This window comes from Coregonus lavaretus (genome assembly GCF_964263955.1).
Source record: "Coregonus lavaretus genome assembly, chromosome: 8".
Lineage (NCBI taxonomy): Eukaryota > Metazoa > Chordata > Actinopteri > Salmoniformes > Salmonidae > Coregonus > Coregonus lavaretus.
Window position 1 is genome coordinate 2691332 of NC_139995.1, and position 18606 is coordinate 2709937.

An 18606-nucleotide genomic window follows, 5' to 3' on the forward strand; every position below is an offset into this window, starting at 1 on the left:
TATGTAGGCCCTAACAGTTTGTGGGCACCATTATAGTGCAATTAATGTATTGTTTAGTGTTGTGTTGTGGCTTTGCTGGCATGCATCTAAAAAAATGTTAGGAGTTTTCCCCACCAAGATTGACATGCTAAAATCGCCACTGCTCTACCAGTGCCTTGGCATAAGCTTTAAACTTTTAATTGAGGAACCACTTTAGCTCAAAATGTTGAGATAGTATCAACATTTTTTTAACATACTATCTTAAAAATGTCAAGATACTATCTTGAAATTCTGACTAAAGTATCCGGAAATGTTGAGATAGTATTGCACTTTATTTTATTTTTTAAATTGGGTGGCAGGAATGGGCTTCCATATAAAACCCACCATGATTGGTGGATGCAACAGCCAGAGAGCCTTACAGCATTGAGACCAGGATTAAAACAAACGCGGGTTAAACTACACCGCCAAAGAGCGAAACCGAGAGACTCTCATGGCCGGAAAATGAGGTTTTCGTGCGGTTTTATGGCAAGCAAAGTAGTAGAATACAACCAATCACAATAAGGTTCACATCAACGCAAATAACTAAAAGTGCACAATGGTGCTTGCAATATGTAGCTCTCAGACAAACTAGAACGGCACTCCTTGTTTGACAGCTGGAAGACCAATGGAAATATCAATCGACCTAGCTGCGCTATGATACAGCCAATGAAAAATAGAATGTTACGGGTCCAATTAATGTTAGGCTGTTGTAGCAGGCGGCCAGTGCTAAACTTCACAAAATAATAGCTGTTTGTATTTTGGCTGCTGCAGTAGCCATTTTAGGTAAGTAGGTCTTTTAACTGTTTTTGTATTTTGTATTCTGTGTTGTATTGCTGGGTCCTGTGTTTTGGTGCGGTGGTTGGTGAGTCTCAAACTCGTGCATCCCTCATGAATGAACTCATCTGCTCTTGTGCTTTATGAGGATTAAGAAATTGCACGGAGTCCCCCTCCCCGTCTCACACTCCCTCTAATTTTTTTATGCATTTTTCTAAACTGTCATGGCGTTTTTGTGTCCTTGGAAATAAATGCGGGGAGAACGCGCAGTGTTCGGCAACTGATGCCCTGACCGGTGAGTGTAGCCCAGGTAGGTGAGGTCTTATTGAGGGGTAGCGGCGATGTCCCTGCGAGGAGTTTAAGGGGGTGTTCACACGTGTAAGGACTGGAATATATAACATCATTGCAGTGACATTAGTTAGCAGGCTGGCTAGCTCGATACCTTGCTAATATAAATAGGACGCTGTGCCGCCGACGTAACGGTTAGTGTTATTTTTGGTAGCTGTTTTGATGATTAACGCGTTCTTAATCATATTTGTAAGAACTTCAATTTGCCAGACAACTTGTAGCAATTCAGTTCTACAGTCTACTAGCTACTTCATGATAGCCAGCAGGTTCCCGCAGGTAGGTCGATTTTTCCTATGGAATTTTGGTGTAGCCTAAATGCCGCACAACTACACTAGGTCCAACAGATAACAAAGACCCTGGTCGCACAGGTAAAATAACCAGCCCCCTAGCCACCTGCAGTTTATTTGAAGCCCCATTAGCTGTTGCATAAGTCACAGCTATTCTTCCTGGGGTCTGCAAACATAAAAGCACAACATGATGCACTACAAAATAAAGATAATACAAGTGAATAGAACATAAACAATTACATGTCACATATTATACAAATCCAAAACCACTTGAGGTTCCTTTGTAAACAAACAAGTGTCCCAAATTAACAGTTTGCTAAGAAAGAACACATTTGTGTCTGATTTATTCTTGGCTAAACAATGGTGCATTTGGGAGTGAGTTTAGTCTGTATCCAGTAGACCGAGGAAGGGGTAGGCTAGTTTGTTTCCTAGTTTGGCTCATCAGTTTCAAGATAACTTTCAGTTGCACATTTTGTTTTATTTCACATATAGCTGAGACTAGTTGACACCTGACAATCAGAAGTGTAGTAGCTACATTGTAATTATTCATGGTTCCCAATCATGTAGGCCTAGATGGAATGTTTCATAAAAGAGCCTTGGTTTAGTGTAACAAATCTATCAATGGAGAAAGGTGACTAACCAATTATCTCCTATTTTATTTTTGAACTAGTAACACTTTCTCCCCATGCAAATAATTTGACCAGGTCCTACTGAGGTTGGTGTATTTTTTTTCTTCTCACTTCAATAAAGAAATGTATTTCTGTGTCATAGATGCAGTGAAGGTGAAGAGAAATATGAAAATACAAAAGGACAAACAGGTTTGTGTCTTTTTGACCTGCATGCTTGTCTTTACACACACACACACATACATAATACATTGTAAACAAATGTCTTCAGCAACCTTGAAATATAAAAGTAGATGGGTAAATGAAGACTAACACTGTCACTCAGCCTTGAGTTGCCAAAGTGTGTGGCTCGATATGTATGATCATAAGTTCCATCGCAAATGGCATTGAATGATGAGTCAGACCTACGAGTTTGATGACTCATCACACGTGTTACCCATACAATAAGAGCTTGTCTCTCGCTGAGTTGATGTTGAACCCAGGCCACACACAGAACTCTGTTCATTAGCCTTGGAGTCCTCAGTGCTGGTTTGTGAGATTCTTGTTAATGGCAGTATTTCATTCTAAACCGCTGTGATAGGCCTATTTTTGAAGGCTCATTCTGTAATGACTAAAGTCATTTGTTTAAAAGCCACTGTTTGCAGGATTTCCTGATCAATGGTCATTACAATTAATGATATACACAGTTTCTGGAATGATAACTTATTTACATTTACATCATTTAGCAGACAATCTTATCCAGAGCGACTTACAAATTGGTGCATTCACCTTATGATAGCCAGTGGGACAACCACTTTACAAATCTTTTAAAATATATATTTTTTATTTTTTGAGTGTTTTTAATTTTCATTTGTTGTATATATACACTGCTCAAAAAAATAAAGGGAACACTTAAACAACACATCCTAGATCTGAATGAATGAAATAATCTTATTAAATACTTTTTTCTTTACATAGTTGAATGTGCTGACAACACATTTTTATCATCTTTTTTAAGGGGCCCCGCTGCTAAATTAATGTAGGGTAAACACTGAACCAGCAACTATTGTGAAATAACTCTAATTTTCACACTCAAATACTACACTGCTCAAAAAAATTAAGGGAACACTAAAATAACACATCCTAGATCTGAATGAATGAAATAATCTTATTAAATACTTTTTTCTTTACATAGTTGAATGTGCTGACAACAAAATCACACAAAAATTATCAATGGAAATCAACAAATGTATCAACCACTGGAGGTCTGGATTTGGAGTCACCCTCAAAATTCAAGTGGAAAACCACACTACAGGCTGATCCAACTTTGATGTAATGTCCTTAAAACAAGTCAAAATGAGGCTCAGTAGTGTGTGTGGCCTCCACGTGCCTGTATGACCTCCCTACAACGATGGGCATGCTCCTGATGAGGTGGCGGATGGTCTCCTGAGGGATCTCCTCCCAGACCTGGACTAAAGCATCCGCCAACTCCTGGACAGTCTGTGGTGCAACTGGTGGATGGAGCGAGACATGATGTCCCAGATGTGCTCAATTGGATTCAGGTCTGGGGAACGGGCGGGCCAGTCCATAGCATCAATGCCTTCCTCTTGCAGGAACTGCTGACACACTCCAGCCACATGAGGTCTTGTATTAGGAGGAATCCAGGGCCAACCGCACCAGCATATGGTCTCACAAGGGGTCTGAGGATCTCATCTCGGTACCTAATGTCAGTCAGGCTACCTCTGGCGAGCACATGGAGGGCTGTGCAGCCACCCCAAAGAAATGCCACCCCACACCATGACTGACCCACCGCCAAACCGGTCATGCTGGAGGATGTTGCAGGCAGCAGAACGTTCTCCACGGCGTCTCCAGACTCTGTCACGTCTGTCACATGTGCTCAGTGTGAACCTGCTTTCATCTGTGAAGAGCACAGGGCGCCAGTGGCGAATTTGCCAATCTTGGTGTTCTCTGGCAAATGCCAAACGTCCTGCACGGTGTTGGGCTATAAGCACAACCCCCACCTGTGGACGTCAGGCCCTCATACCACCCTCATGGAGTCTGTTTCTGACCGTTTGAGCAGACACATGCACATTTGTGGCCTGCTGGAGGTCATTTAGCAGGGCTCTGGCAGTGCTCCTCCTGCTCCTCCATGCACAAAGGCGGAGGTAGCGGTCCTGCTGCTGGGTTGTTGCCCTCCTACGGCCTCCTCCACGTCTCCTGATGTACTGGCCTGTCTCCTGGTAGCGCCTCCATGCTCTGGACACTACGCTGACAGACACAGCAAACCTTCTTGCCACAGCTCGCATTGATGTGCCATCCTGGATGATCTTCACTACCTGAGCCACTTGTGTGGGTTGTAGACTCCGTCTCATGCTACCACTAGAGTGAAAGCACCGCCAGCATTCAAAAGTGACCAAAACATCAGCCAGGAAGCATAGGAACTGAGAAGTGGTCTGTGGTCACCACCTGCAGAACCACTTCTTTATTGGGGGTGTCTTGCTAATTGCCTATAATTTCCACCTGTTGTCTATTCCATTTGCACAACAGCATGTGAAATGTATTGTCAATCAGTGTTGCTTCCTAAGTGGACAGTTTGATTTCACAGAAGTGTGATTGACTTGGAGTTACATTGTGTTGTTTAAGTGTTCCCTTTATTTTTTTGAGCAGTGTATATTGTTGTGGGGTAAGGGGAGGGGGTAGAAAGATTACCTTTATACTATCCCAGGTATTCCTTAACTTATGACTGTCTCACTCCTACCCATAAAGTAAGGTTGCATACAGTTACAAACCCGATTACACTCCATTTTTGTTGTCATTTGAGTCTTTGTAAACAAACTTTGTATAGCTTTAATTTATGCTTAAATGAAAGTTATTCAATGCTTGTGCATGATACAATGAGAGTGCATGAGCAGAAAAGAACCCCATACCTTTGGTGGTTGATATTTGATGTTATGGGGCTATTTTGCTTCCACTGGTCCCGGGTCCGTTGTTAAGGTCAACAGCATCATGAACTTTACGCAGTACCAGGCTATTTTAGCCAAAAACCTGGTTGGCTCTGCCAAGAGGCTGAAACTTGGCTGCAAGTGGATCATCCAGGAAGACAATAACCCCAAGCATACATCAAAATCCACAAAGAAATGGTTAATTGGCCACAGAATCAACATTTTGCAATGGCCATCTGTCTTTGGACTTGAAACCCATTGAAAACCTGTGGTTTGAATTGAAAAGGGCAGTCCATAAGCGCAGACGAAGGATATCAAGGATCTGAAGGGATTCTGTATGGAGGAATGGTCTAAGATCCCTCCCAATGGGTTCTCCAACTCGTAAAACCAATGGGTTCTCCAACTCGTAAAAAGTGCTGTTATCTTTGCAAGGTGAGGTATTGAAAACAGGGGTGTCAATTTTGAGCCCTACCCTTTTGTTTAACAAGTAATACTTTTTTTCCTCTATTTTTCTCTGAGCAATTGTATTACACTGACCAAAAATATAAATGGAACATGTAAAGTGTTGGTTTCATGAGCTGAAAAATAGATCACAGAAATGTTCCATACACACAAAGCTTATTTCTCTCATTTTGTGCACAAATTTGTTTACATCGCTGTTAGTGAGCATTTTTCCTTTGCCAAGATATGCCACACCTGTCAGGTGGATCGATTATTAAGAAGCTGATTTAAACCGCATTATCATTACACAGGTGCACCTTGTGCTGGGGACAATAAAAGGCCACTCTAAAATGTGCAGTTTTGTCACACAACACAATGCCACAGATGTCTCAAGTTTTGAGGGAGCTTGCAATTGGTGTGCTGACATCAGGAATGTCCACCAGAGCTGTTGCCAGAAAATTGAATGTTAACGTCGTTTTAGAGAATTTGGCAGTACGTCCAACTGGCCTCAAATCAAATCAAATCAAATTTTATTGGTCACATGCGCCGATTACAACAGGTGCAGACATTACAGTGAAATGCTTACTTACAGCCCTTAACCAACAGTGCATTTATTTTAAACAAAAAAAGTAAGAATAAAACAACAAAAAAAGTGTTGAGAAAAAAAGAGCAGAAGTAAAATAAAGTGACTTTAGGGAGGCTATATATACAGTAAAATAAAGTGACAGTAGGGAGGCTATATATACAGGGGGGTACCGTTGCAGAGTCAATGTGCGGGGGCACCGGCTAGTTGAGGTAGTTGAGGTAATATGTACATGTGGGTAGAGTTAAAGTGACTATGCATAAATACTTAACAGAGTAGCAGCAGCGTAAAAAGGATGGGGTGGGGGGGCAGTGCAAATAGTCCGGGTAGCCATGATTAGCTGTTCAGGAGTCTTATGGCTTGGGGGTAGAAGCTGTTGAGAAGTCTTTTGGACCTAGACTTGGCACTCCGGTACCGCTTGCCGTGCGGTAGCAGAGAGAACAGTCTATGACTAGGGTGGCTGGAGCCTTTGACAATTTTGAGGGCCTTCCTCTGACACCGCCTGGTATAGAGGTCCTGAATGGCAGGGAGCTTTGCCCCAGTGATGTACTGGGCCGTACGCACTACCCTCTGTAGTGCCTTGCGGTCAGAGGCCAAGCAGTTGCCATACCAGGCGGTGATGCAACCAGTCAGGATGCTCTCGATGGTGCAGCTGTAGAATTTTTTGAGGATCTGAGGACCCACAACCGCAGACCACGTGTAACCACGCCAGCCCATGACCTCCACATCCGGCTTCTTCACCTGTGGGATTGTCTGATACCAGTCACCCGGACAGCTGATGAAACTGTGGGTTTGCACAACTGAAGAACTTCTGCACAAACTGCCAGTCTCAGGGAAGCTCATCTGCATGCTCGTCATCGTCACCAGGGTCTTGACCTGACTGCAGTTTGGCGTCGTAACCGACTTCAATGGGCAAATGCTCACCTTCGATGGCCACTGGCACACTGGAGAAGTGTGCTCTTCATGGATGAATCCCGGTTTCAACTGTACTGGGCAGATGGCAGACAGCGTGTATGGTGTCGTGTGGGCGAGTGGTTTGCTGAAGTCAACGTTGTGAAGAGTGACCCCGTGGTGGTGGGTTTATGGTATGGGCAGGCATAAGCTACGGACAACTAACATAATTGCATTTTATCGATGGCAATTTGAATGCACAGCGATCCCGTGATGAGATCCTAAGGCCCATTGTCGTGCCATTCATCTGCCGCCACTTCATGTTTCAGCATGATAATGCACGGCACAAGGATCTGTACTCAAGTCCTGGATGCTGAAACTATCCCAGATCTTCCATGACCTGTATACTCACCAGAAATGTCACCCATTGAGCATGTTTGGAATGCTCTGGATCGACGTGCACGACAGCGTGTTCCAGTTTCCGACAATATCCAGCAACTTCACACAGCCATTGAAGAGGAGTGGGACAACATTCCACAGGCCACAATCAACAGCCTGATCAAGGAGATGTTGAAGGAGATGTCGTGCTTTATGAGGCAAATGGTGGTCAGCAGATACTGACTGGTTTTCTGATCCACACCGCTACTTTTAAAAAAAGTTATCTGTGACCAACCGATGCATGTGTGTATTCCCAGTTGTGAAATCCATGACTTGTAACACAGTAAAGTCTTTGAAATTGTTGCATGTTGCCTTTTTTTTTCAATTTTTTGTTCAGTGTAGTATAAAATATAATTTCCCAAATTTTGAGCATGTGGTATAGCTCAGTATTGTAATTATACATTTTCGCTGATCTTTATGCACTTGCACATTCCCTGTCATGGGTTAGGGTTGTTTTTAATCATGGACCTGTAAACGCTATGCCGTATGCGCTTGTGGAGATCTGAGAGGATTTGACAGGTGTAAGCAATATGGTAATAGCACCACCCTGCCCTTTGATAGGCTAGGTGGAAGTTTCACCATATTGCTTATACCAATCAAATCCTCTCAGATCTCCACAAGTGCATAGGGTGTAGGGCAGGGTTTCCCCAAGGGGTGCACGTTTTTGGTTTTTGCCCTAGCACTACACAGCTGATTCAAATGATAAACTAATCGTCAAGCTTTGATCATTTGAATCAGCTGTGTAGTGTTAGGGCAAAAACCAAAACGTGCACACCTTGGGGTCCCGAGGACCAGTTTGGGAAACTCAGGCCCAATCCCAAATGAACCACTAAGCCAAAGTCTGCAAGTGTACACTTTGAGTGAAGTGTGGAGAATTGGAACTCATCCTTGGAGGGTTTGGGGTATCTCTAAGGTGTGTTTTAGACTTCTTTTCAGGATGACAAAACACTATAAATACCTAAAGCGAAACATATCCAAAACTGTTGGGAAGCGACTACAGCCAAGTTTAATTGCAAAAATCATGTCAAGTTGTATCCCTTTAAACATACATAACCTTTGCCTCAGGTGGCCAAAAGAGGTCCCCTAAATGGATGGAAATATTGCCCAGAAATTACCTCCCCTTACAATTTATCAGATGCATTGGTATTGTAAGCCTGTGTATGAACCATACAGGCAACACTCAAGCTTTGTGTACACTGACGTTTGTGTACATGGAACAACTGCAGTTTCAACTTTTGAGTTTCACTTGTCCATCTCACTCAGTATCTCTTTAGTTTCTCATTATTTCTTGCTCAGAGAAACTGCCTCATCCCATGCCAACCACTTTATGCCCTCCCCTTTCACATGGGAAGAAAAATCTTGCTCTCCCATGAGTTTGCATTCCTTCTGGCACTCCTCTCTGTGGATTTCCCTACCCAAACCACCCTGCAGCCCCATGCTTCTCCTGAGAGGTTGCGTTTGAATGAAGCCCAGTCCTGAAGCATCCTGTGGCAGCAGCCTTACCATTTCTGCTGGATAGGTGTCATTGCTTTTAGGGAGAAGGCACGGGGGAAGCATTGACCTGACTTCATCTTTGGCGTTCAGCAGCTCGGAAGGCTCTATTCATTCATAGGGAATTTGATTGCAGGCAGCTTCTTTGTTGGCTGGCAAGCGTGTACACTGCAGCACGTCACTGGGGCAGTGTGTGCGCCGTCGTATGTGAATGCGTGCAGTCGCTAGTGGAAGCGTGCATGGGATACGTAGAGCCATGAGGCCTCAGGACAATGTGCCAGCAGCTCTGTGGTTCTGGAGATGGGAACCTGGATGAGCGTTACATTGTGGACCACTACACTAGGATTTGACCGGGATCGTGACAGACGGAAGGCGTAAAAGGAGGTGGTATGGAGCAAGGTGAGAAGGAATGTTCCTTTGCCTGTGATTTTGGAGTAAGACATGTCCATGGCTTTTCCGTCTTATTCAGTCTTTGCGCTGCCAATTTTGTTTGTTTGCAGCCTTGTCCATTGTTTGCAAGCTGGTGAACGTTGTATGAGTGTGTTAGGTCGGTTGACTTGGAGAGGTGTCATTTACATCATATATACCGTGGTCTGTTTTTATGTTCTGTTCATGACATGTCAAAAGAAAAATTCATTATTTCTATAGGCAAGATGAATGCTGAACTTGTGTTTATTCAATGTCACAATCCTCATTTAAGAGCTGTGTGTTTGAGAGCGACCGTGTCCTATTGCGTGATTGACCTTCACCCTTTCGATTGTTCAACCCAGCCTGAAGACTGGGCAAAGCAGCTGTTGAACGAAGCAGGGAGGCAGGCTATAGGTAGCATCTGTCTGATCAAGTGCAAAATGGATGAAATGTAAAATGTTCCCGTCAGCTGGCAACGAAGGGGTTACCATAGACGGCTTGTTTACGTTGCTGCTTCTCGCAGCTTGATACAGAGCCTGTTTCCGTGGCGACGGCCCTGATTCTGGCGCTGGGAGTCTGATTCATTGACATTTATTGTCCTCCTATGCGTGAGTCGTCCCATATAACCCTCCACATGTGCTCAGCCTTGGTTTATAAATAACGTTGCTCAAAATGGGACCGCACCAATATTAGCCCTTATCACATGAAGCTTGTCATATCTGCTTTTACACACAATTCTCTGCTGGGAAGTGATTCACTGCTAATTCTCATGGATACAATTACTGTTGCTATATTAAAAGGACTTTTCTCGAACAGTAGGTGTTTTCTTTTTTTAATGCTTTCTGGGTCTACTTTCACTGTGTAGCTGTAAAAGTGTTCATCTTGGCTTATTTATGAGTCTTGGTTATGGTTACATGATGTGCTTATCATTTTGTAGCACAATATGAACGCAAAAGCATAGAGGAACAGATTGAGTCAAATTGGGTCAAACTCAGACACCCTGGTAATGGATGCCGAGCTCCTCTGTGTATGTATGACCTTCACTAATGGCTTTATTTAGCTCTTGTTTATACATGTATAAAGATGTCATGGTTCAAATAATGGCCCACCCATCAGAATTAAAATATAAATCTGGGCCCCCCCAAAAGCTGGGGACAGTTGGTACCCCCAAGACTTACTGTGTAATCGAACACTGAAAATCTACTACCACAATACTTCCCTTGACGGTTTTCAACAAACCTTGTCCCTCTCATGCACTATAGAATTGTCACATTTGTGATTGTATCTTTATTTTGCTTAGGTATCTCTGAGCACAAGTTATTCTACTACTACTACTACTACTACTACTACTACTACTACACATTGATTCATGCCGGTCAATTTTATAATCCAGACAACCAAATCATCAGCCTACACAACTCATTACAGAATAGTAATTATAATTACAGTATCGTTGCCAATTGAGTTAAGCCAACATTCCCCAATATCAAGCCTGGAGTCAAGCTCAGATCATTGAGCAGGTTCTTTGACACATGCTCAGAATGACACACTGCTTAGCCCACACAGCTGATTTCTCTTAATCATAAACCCTTCCATAATTTGGTATAAACTGACAGCTCTTAGAATACCACTATGAATATTCATTACATGCGATTTAGGGGGTAGGGCCAAAGTTACCATAAACATACCAGACCTGGGTTCAAATACATGCTTACTTAAAGGGATACTTTGGGATTTTGGCAATGAGGCCATTTACCTACTTCCCCAGAGTCCGACGAACTCATGGATACCATTTTTATGTCTCTGTCCAGTATGAAGGAATTTAGAGGTAGTTTCGCCAGCCAATGCTAACTAGCGTTACCCATAGACTTCCATGCTAGTAGATACAGTGGGGGAAAAAAAGTATTTAGTCAGCCACCAATTGTGCAAGTTCTCCCACTTAAAAAGATGAGAGAGGCCTGTAATTTTCATCATAGGTACACGTCAACTATGACAGACAAAATGAGAGAAAAAAAATCCAGAAAATCACATTGTAGGATTTTTAATGAATTTATTTGCAAATTATGGTGGAAAATAAGTATTTGGTCAATAACAAAAGTTTCTCAATACTTTGTTATATACCCTTTGTTGGCAATGACACAGGTCAAACGTTTTCTGTAAGTCTTCACAAGGTTTTCACACACTGTTGCTGGTATTTTGGCCCATTCCTCCATGCAGATCTCCTCTAGAGCAGTGATGTTTTGGGGCTGTCGCTGGGCAACAAGGACTTTCAACTCCCTCCAAAGATTTTCTATGGGGTTGAGATCTGGGGACTGGCTAGGCCACTCCAGGACCTTGAAATGCTTCTTACGAAGTCACTCCTTCGTTGCCCGGGCGGTGTGTTTGGGATCATTGTCATGCTGAAAGACCCAGCCACGTTTCATCTTCAATGCCCTTGCTGATGGAAGGAGGTTTTCACTCAAAATCTCACGATACATGGCCCCATTCATTCTTTCCTTTACACGGATCAGTCGTCCTGGTCCCTTTGCAGAAAAACAGCCCCAAAGCATGATGTTTCCACCCCCATGCTTCACAGTAGGTATGGTGTTCTTTTGATGCAACTCAGCATTCTTTGTCCTCCAAACACGACGAGTTGAGTTTTTACCAAAAAGTTCTGTTTTGGTTTCATCTGACCATATGACATTCTCCCAATCCTCTTCTGGATCATCCAAATGCACTCTAGCAAACATCAGACGGGCCTGGACATGTACTGGCTTAAGCAGGGGGACACGTCTGGCACTGCAGGATTTGAGTCCCTGGCGGCGTAGTGTGTTACTGATGGTAGGCTTTGTAACTTTGGTCCCAGCTCTCTGCAGGTCATTCACTAGGTCCCCCCGTGTGGTTCTGGGATTTTTGCTCACCGTTCTTGTGATCATTTTGACCCCACAGTGTGAGATCTTGCGTGGAGCCCCAGATCGAGGGAGATTATCAGTGGTCTTGTATGTCTTCCATTTCCTAATAATTGCTCCCACAGTTGATTTCTTCAAACCAAGCTGCTTACCTATTGCAGATTCAGTCTTCCCAGCCTGGTGCAGGTCTACAATTTTGTTTCTGGTGTCATTTGACAGCTCTTTGGTCTTGGCCATAGTGGAGTTTGGAGTGTGACTGTTTGAGGTTGTGGACAGGTGTATTTTATACTGATAAGTTCAAACAGGTGCCATTAATACAGGTAACGAGTGGAGGACAGAGGAGCCTCTTAAAGAAGAAGTTACAGGTCTGTGAGAGCCAGAAATCTTGCTTGTTTGTAGGTGACCAAATACTTATTTTCCACCATAATTTGCAAATAAATTCATTAAAAATCCTACAATGTGATTTTCTGGATTTTTTTTCTCTCATTTTGTCTGTCATAGTTGACGTGTACCTATGATGAAAATTACAGGCCTCTCATCTTTTTAAGTGGGAGAACTTGCACAATTGGTGGCTGACTAAATACTTTTTTCCCCCACTGTACCTAAAGACTTCTTGTCATTGCCTTCCTTAAGTATTAGTATTTTAAATAGTCCTACTTATTTTGAGTATTTTCAAATATTGTGGCCAAATCAACTACTTCTATTTGAGAGTATTTTCAAATAATTTCCTACTATTTGTAACTATATTTTCAAATACGTGTTTCCAAATGCATTATTTAAAATACCCCTATGACCAAACAGACCTGGGTTCAAATGCATTAAGTATTTAAATGTTTGAAACTACACTTGTCTATTAGTATTTTAAATACATGCCAATGTGTAGTTTCGAAGAAAATATATCCAAATACTTCAATGTTTTTGAAAGTAATTGAAATGCCCTAAATACACTGCTCAAAAAAATAAAGGGAACACTTAAACAACACAATGTAACTCCAAGTCAATCACACTTCTGTGAAATCAAACTGTCCACTTAGGAAGCAACACTGATTGACAATACATTCCACATGCTGTTGTGCAAATGGAATAGACAACAGGTGGAAATTATAGGCAATTAGCAAGACACCCCCAATAAAGGACTGGTTTTGCAGGTGGTGACCACAGACCACTTCTCAGTTCCTATGCATCCTGGCTGATGTTTTGGTCACTTTTGAATGCTGGCGGTGCTTTCACTCTAGTGGTAGCATGAGACGGAGTCTACAACCCACACAAGTGGCTCAGGTAGTGCAGCTCATCCAGGATGGCACATCAATGCGAGCTGTGGCAAGAAGGTTTGCTGTGTCTGTCAGCGTAGTGTCCAGAGCATGGAGGCGCTACCAGGAGACAGGCCAGTACATCAGGAGACGTGGAGGAGGCCGTAGGAGGGCAACAACCCAGCAGCAGGACCGCTACCTCCGCCTTTGTGCAAGGAGGAGCAGGAGGAGCACTGCCAGAGCCCTGCAAAATGACCTCCAGCAGGCCACAAATGTGCATGTGTCTGCTCAAACGGTCAGAAACAGACTCCATGAGGGTGGTATGAGGGCCTGACGTCCACAGGTGGGGGTTGTGCTTACAGCCCAACACCGTGCAGGACGTTTGGCATTTGCCAGAGAACACCAAGATTGGCAAATTCGCCACTGGCGCCCTGTGCTCTTCACAGATGAAAGCAGGTTCACACTGAGCACATGTGACAGAGTCTGGAGACGCCGTGGAAAACGTTCTGCTGCCTGCAACATCCTCCAGCATGACCGGTTTGGCGGTGGGTCAGTCATGGGGGGTGGCATTTCTTTGGGGGGCCGCACAGCCCTCCATGTGCTCGCCAGAGGTAGCCTGACTGCCATTAGGTACCGAGATGAGATCCTCAGACCCCTTGTGAGACCATATGCTGGTGCGGTTGGCCCTGGGTTCCTCCTAATGCAAGACAATGCTAGACCTCATGTGGCTGGAGTGTGTCAGCAGTTCCTGCAAGAGGAAGGCATTGATGCTATGGACTGGCCTGCCCGTTCCCCAGACCTGAATCCAATTGAGCACATCTGGGACATCATTACTGTGCCTCATTTTGACTTGTTTTAAGGACATTACATCAAAGCTGGATCAGCCTGTAGTGTGGTTTTCCACTTTAATTTTGAGGGTGACTCCAAATCCAGACCTCCATGGGTTGATAAATTTGTTGATTTCCATTGATAATTTTTGTGTGATTTTGTTGTCAGCACATTCAACTATGTAAAGAAAAAAGTATTTAATAAAAATGTTTCATTAATTCAGATCTAGGATGTGTTATTTTAGTGTTCCCTTAATTTTTTTGAGCAGTGTAGTATTTGAGTGTGAAAATTAGTTATTTCACAATAGTTGCTGGTTCAGTGTTTACCCTACATTAATTTAGCAGCGGGGCCCCTTAAAAAAGATGATTAAAAAAATTATTACAATATTTGTTTAAATATGTCTGCTAAATGATGTAAATGTAAATATACATTTCTGCCAAGATGCGCTTTTAAAGGGATAGTGTGAGATTTCAGCAATTTAACCTCCTAGAGTTGGCGTCTGTCGACGTCTTAACCCTATCAAAATCCGTCTGTTGACGTTAGAGATCCGTTTTTCTTTTATGGGCTGTGTCTCAGTCCACCGCATCTGCGGTGGAAGGTGGCCGAGCTACAGCGGTGTTTGTCAGACCATGAGACATCCCGAACGGTTTGGCCTACAAACTAATATGACCCCTCTATGGAAAGGTGACTCTTTCACCTTTCCTCTAGGACGCACGCCCACAACACTGGTCTGAAGGTAGCCCGGTACCAGTAAAAAATAAAAATGGATGGAAGTGTGTATATATGGAAGTAGTTTAGTGCCAAACACTCAGATATAGGACCGACACTTCAAAACAAACTTCCTTTTGATAAATTTTTTGACTATTTTTCCATGTATGAATCTGTTATTCAATGCATTTCTATGGGCTAATAGCAGTAAGGACAAATTCAGGTTTTTTTTTTTTTTTTTTTTACCTAAATGGGTCCTAAGATTCTACATAAAAAAAAGCAAAATGATCCTTGGTATGACCATCTTAAACGATTCCATATGTTAGCTTAGTAGAACCCCCCCCTGTCCCACTTAGACTCAAGGATTAAGCCCTTTTTCGACTTTACTCATGAATACCATTTTTATGTCTCTGCATGCAGTTTGAAGTGCAATTGCTAATTGCCGTTAGCGCAATGACTGGAAGTCTATTGGAACAGCTACAGGACCTTCTTTCAGCAGGTTTTGCGTTGTTGGAGTCTTGGTTCCTCAGGTGAGATCACATTAAAGAATAAAAGAATAGACCAATAACAGACACTTTCAAACTTCTCTGCCAACTTGTTTTCAGCTTAGAGATCCCTCTCATTTTGCACTGATTTAATGCAACGGGGGAGGGGACCAGCCCAATAGTTACAAATGTGGATTGGAGGTTACTATTCCACTGTAACTATTGGGCTGGTCCCCTCCCCCGCTCTACATCTTAGGCCACTCCCAGACAGTCCTGCAAAAATGCTTGCTTGAGAAATTGTGTTTTGGGGAGAAAAATATATATATTTTTTTACAATTTTGATTGAAAACTGTTATAGCAAGTACTTTTTATTATATTTACTGTTACCCAGAAATGATTTGTTATGGATGTCAAAACAGCTGTACTGGGCCTTTTTAACTTTAACTCATATATTTCTTCACTCTAATCTTTATTCATGCCCAGTTTGCAATGCCACGCAAATAAAATTGGTTTCATACAGACTTTAATCCTCCACCTAACTGCGTCTTTTTTACCGAACTGCACTCACATGCTTACAAATATCTCAGTCGGATGGAAACTTTCAGTTCAAATGATGCATCCTCACTGAAATCTATAATTATTGTGGTCACTGTTGGAAAGGAGAGGTCTAGACCTATTTCACTGCTCTCGTCAGGTGTAGAGAGTATACAATTGTCCAAAGGTTCTGGGGTTCTATGAATCTGCATTGGCTTATATTAGTGTTGTGCAGAACTTTGCTATATCACGGTATCGGTAAACCAGCACAGGCCCTCTTTGACTGACAGCTTGCATTTCAAGGAGTAGTCATAATGCGTCATGGGAAGTGTCATTTGTACATTTTGTTTCTCCATATAATTAACTGCATTATGACAGCCCAGGTCTGCATTTTGAGGAAGGGATAGAGGAACGTGGAAATGCAGAGGAATTAAGAAATGGAGAACCGTAAAGGAATTCGGAGCATGGCGTTAAATATCGGCGGATTTGCAGGTTTTGGGTTTTTAACCTCTAATTTGACACAGAAACATTTGTCGCTATATTAGGTTCTCTGAATATGTGGAGAATTTGACTGAGAAAGACTTCACTCAAAGAACGCCCAGGTTTTGTTATTTTCTAAAGCCATTGTGTATTGTGATTCTGAACACTGACGAACATTGTTTAGATTTGCAGAAGTACGCCCTGTGACCATTCACTCTCATTATGACTGCAAGATAGAGGCATGACCCCCATTTTTCTTCTTTCTATCCCTTTATCTTTCAGTATCTTCATTGAGTTAACACAAATCTTACACCCCTGTGGAAACTGTCTCACTTTAATTAACACACCACTCTTGTTCTTTTCCAGATGTCCACCACCCACTTACTAAAGCACACTTCAGCTACAGCAGCCTCTACTGCAACTGCCCAAAATGCACAAACTCCATTTCCCAGGGGACCCCTGGGCTCTAAGGACCAGATCAGGGTCCTTGGTGGTGGTCAGACCAATCACTGCATGGCCCACGCCAAGCACCCCAGGATGGGCGAGGTGGGCACCAGCACTGCCAGCCTCAGCCCCTGCGCCCCCTCGTCACCCCTCAACAGCGAGGAGGATGATGGAGGGGGCGGGCGGTGGGCGAAGAAGAAGAAACGAAAGAAAAAAGACAAGCGGGGCGAGCCTGGCGGTGCCTGGCAGCACAAGGGCTTGGAGAGGGACATGAAACCAAAGAAAAAGAGGGAGCAGAAAGCAGGGAAGGAGCTGCTACTGTGCAATTCCAAGGAGCCCAGGAAGGTGAAGGAGGTCAAGGTGAAGGCACCAAAAGAGGTGAAGAGAGGGAGAAAACCCAAGGTGCAGGCCCTGCTCCATCCCCCTGCAGAATGCAAGAGCGCCCCCTCTCCTCCCAGACAGAGGGGCTGCAAACCCAGGTGAGGGGCTTTTAATCACTAGTGCGTTCACTCTGTTTCTTGAATGGTGGGTCGCAACCAGGTTCTCTTGGGTGGTTAGCGGTTAAAAACTTGGTTGTATTTAGTTCAAGACATGGTTGTGTTTGTCTAGTGGGGCATAATACCATTAAATTAATTTAGGTGGGTTACAACTCAAGTCAGAACTACTGTTGTTACTCTGCTTTAACTCTTCTCCTTAGGCCTAACAAAGTTGATTTACTGTTTAACAGATCCCCTGCTTACTTTCTAATAAAAATAAAAAAAATAAACGATTCTTATGAAACTATTCTTTTTGACGAAATGACCGATTTACTTCGCCATTGTAGTAGTTGGGATTTGGTTCAATCATGGTGAATCATTTGTGAATTGTAAACAGGAATTTAACGTTTTTTTTCTTTTTTCTCTTGCCTTTTGGATTATGTGGCTGCAAAACTTGTTTTGTAGATACTTCAAGTTGATTTGGGTATTCAATTTGTGAGACATTGCAACTCCATATGACTAAACTAGGAAAGGCACATTTTCCTGAAGAAAATGTGTGTGCTTGCTTAATCTGTCTGAAAAGATTTGTATAGGTTCTTTACCTACAAAACAGACTGTTGGCTTAGATTGTTAATATGTAAGCTATGTTTAATCGCCAATATTTATTAAAAACATAAATACATTTTGCACAATGAGCACTTGTCTCTCAAATACATTGTTAGTTGTTGGTTAACTAGCTAGCAAACTTTAGCCATATTAGCATTGACATGAAATTTTACATTTACATCATTTAGCAGACGCTCTTATCCAGAGCGACTTACAAATTGGTGAAATCAGCCAAAACACCTCAAAACAAGACATGGTATCAAGAACAAGATGAAACTAGCTGAAACAAGTCATTTACGATTCCCCACATGGCAGTTTCTTGCCGTTGTTGGTAACTATCTGGCCATCCAGAATCACAACTCTCGTACTTCTACCCCATTGAAGCGTGCACATCGTTTTCGTGACGTTGTCAGCTAACCCATCTATTGTAGTGGGAGATGTGTTAACACTGATGCGTACGAGCACACAGGTGTGATCATTTTACAGTGTTCGATACAGCGTATGCGCAAACCGGTCTGATTAGAACGTCTAGTTATGATCGCCGCAATAGTCAGCGTTTGAAAAATATTTTTACGAACAGTCTTTACAACTTTTGTCCTCAATGTAAGCAGTTTATTTTTGGATGCAGATGTTCAGACTTTCACAGAAGTATCAACAGCATAACGCTGTTGTCATCCAAAT

The 18606-nt window shown here is 42.8% G+C and overlaps 1 protein-coding gene across 2 annotated transcripts in view; it reads left to right on the top strand.

Annotated features, from left to right (window-relative positions):
• The first annotated feature begins 1028 nt into the window (after positions 1-1028).
• Positions 1029-18606, top strand: part of LOC311133485 (chromodomain-helicase-DNA-binding protein 6-like) — a 125482-nt gene continuing 107904 nt past the window's right edge. The window contains exons 1-3 of one of the 2 annotated variants that reach the window (XM_084166971.1): positions 1029-1102; positions 2199-2245; positions 16766-17322. In XM_084166971.1, coding sequence (XP_084023097.1) covers positions 2222-2245; positions 16766-17322 — 581 coding nt within the window. In that variant the 5' untranslated portion in view covers positions 1029-1102; positions 2199-2221. The remainder of the gene's footprint in view (positions 1103-2198; positions 2246-16765; positions 17323-18606) is intronic. The other variant, XM_084166972.1, reaches the window with a different exon arrangement.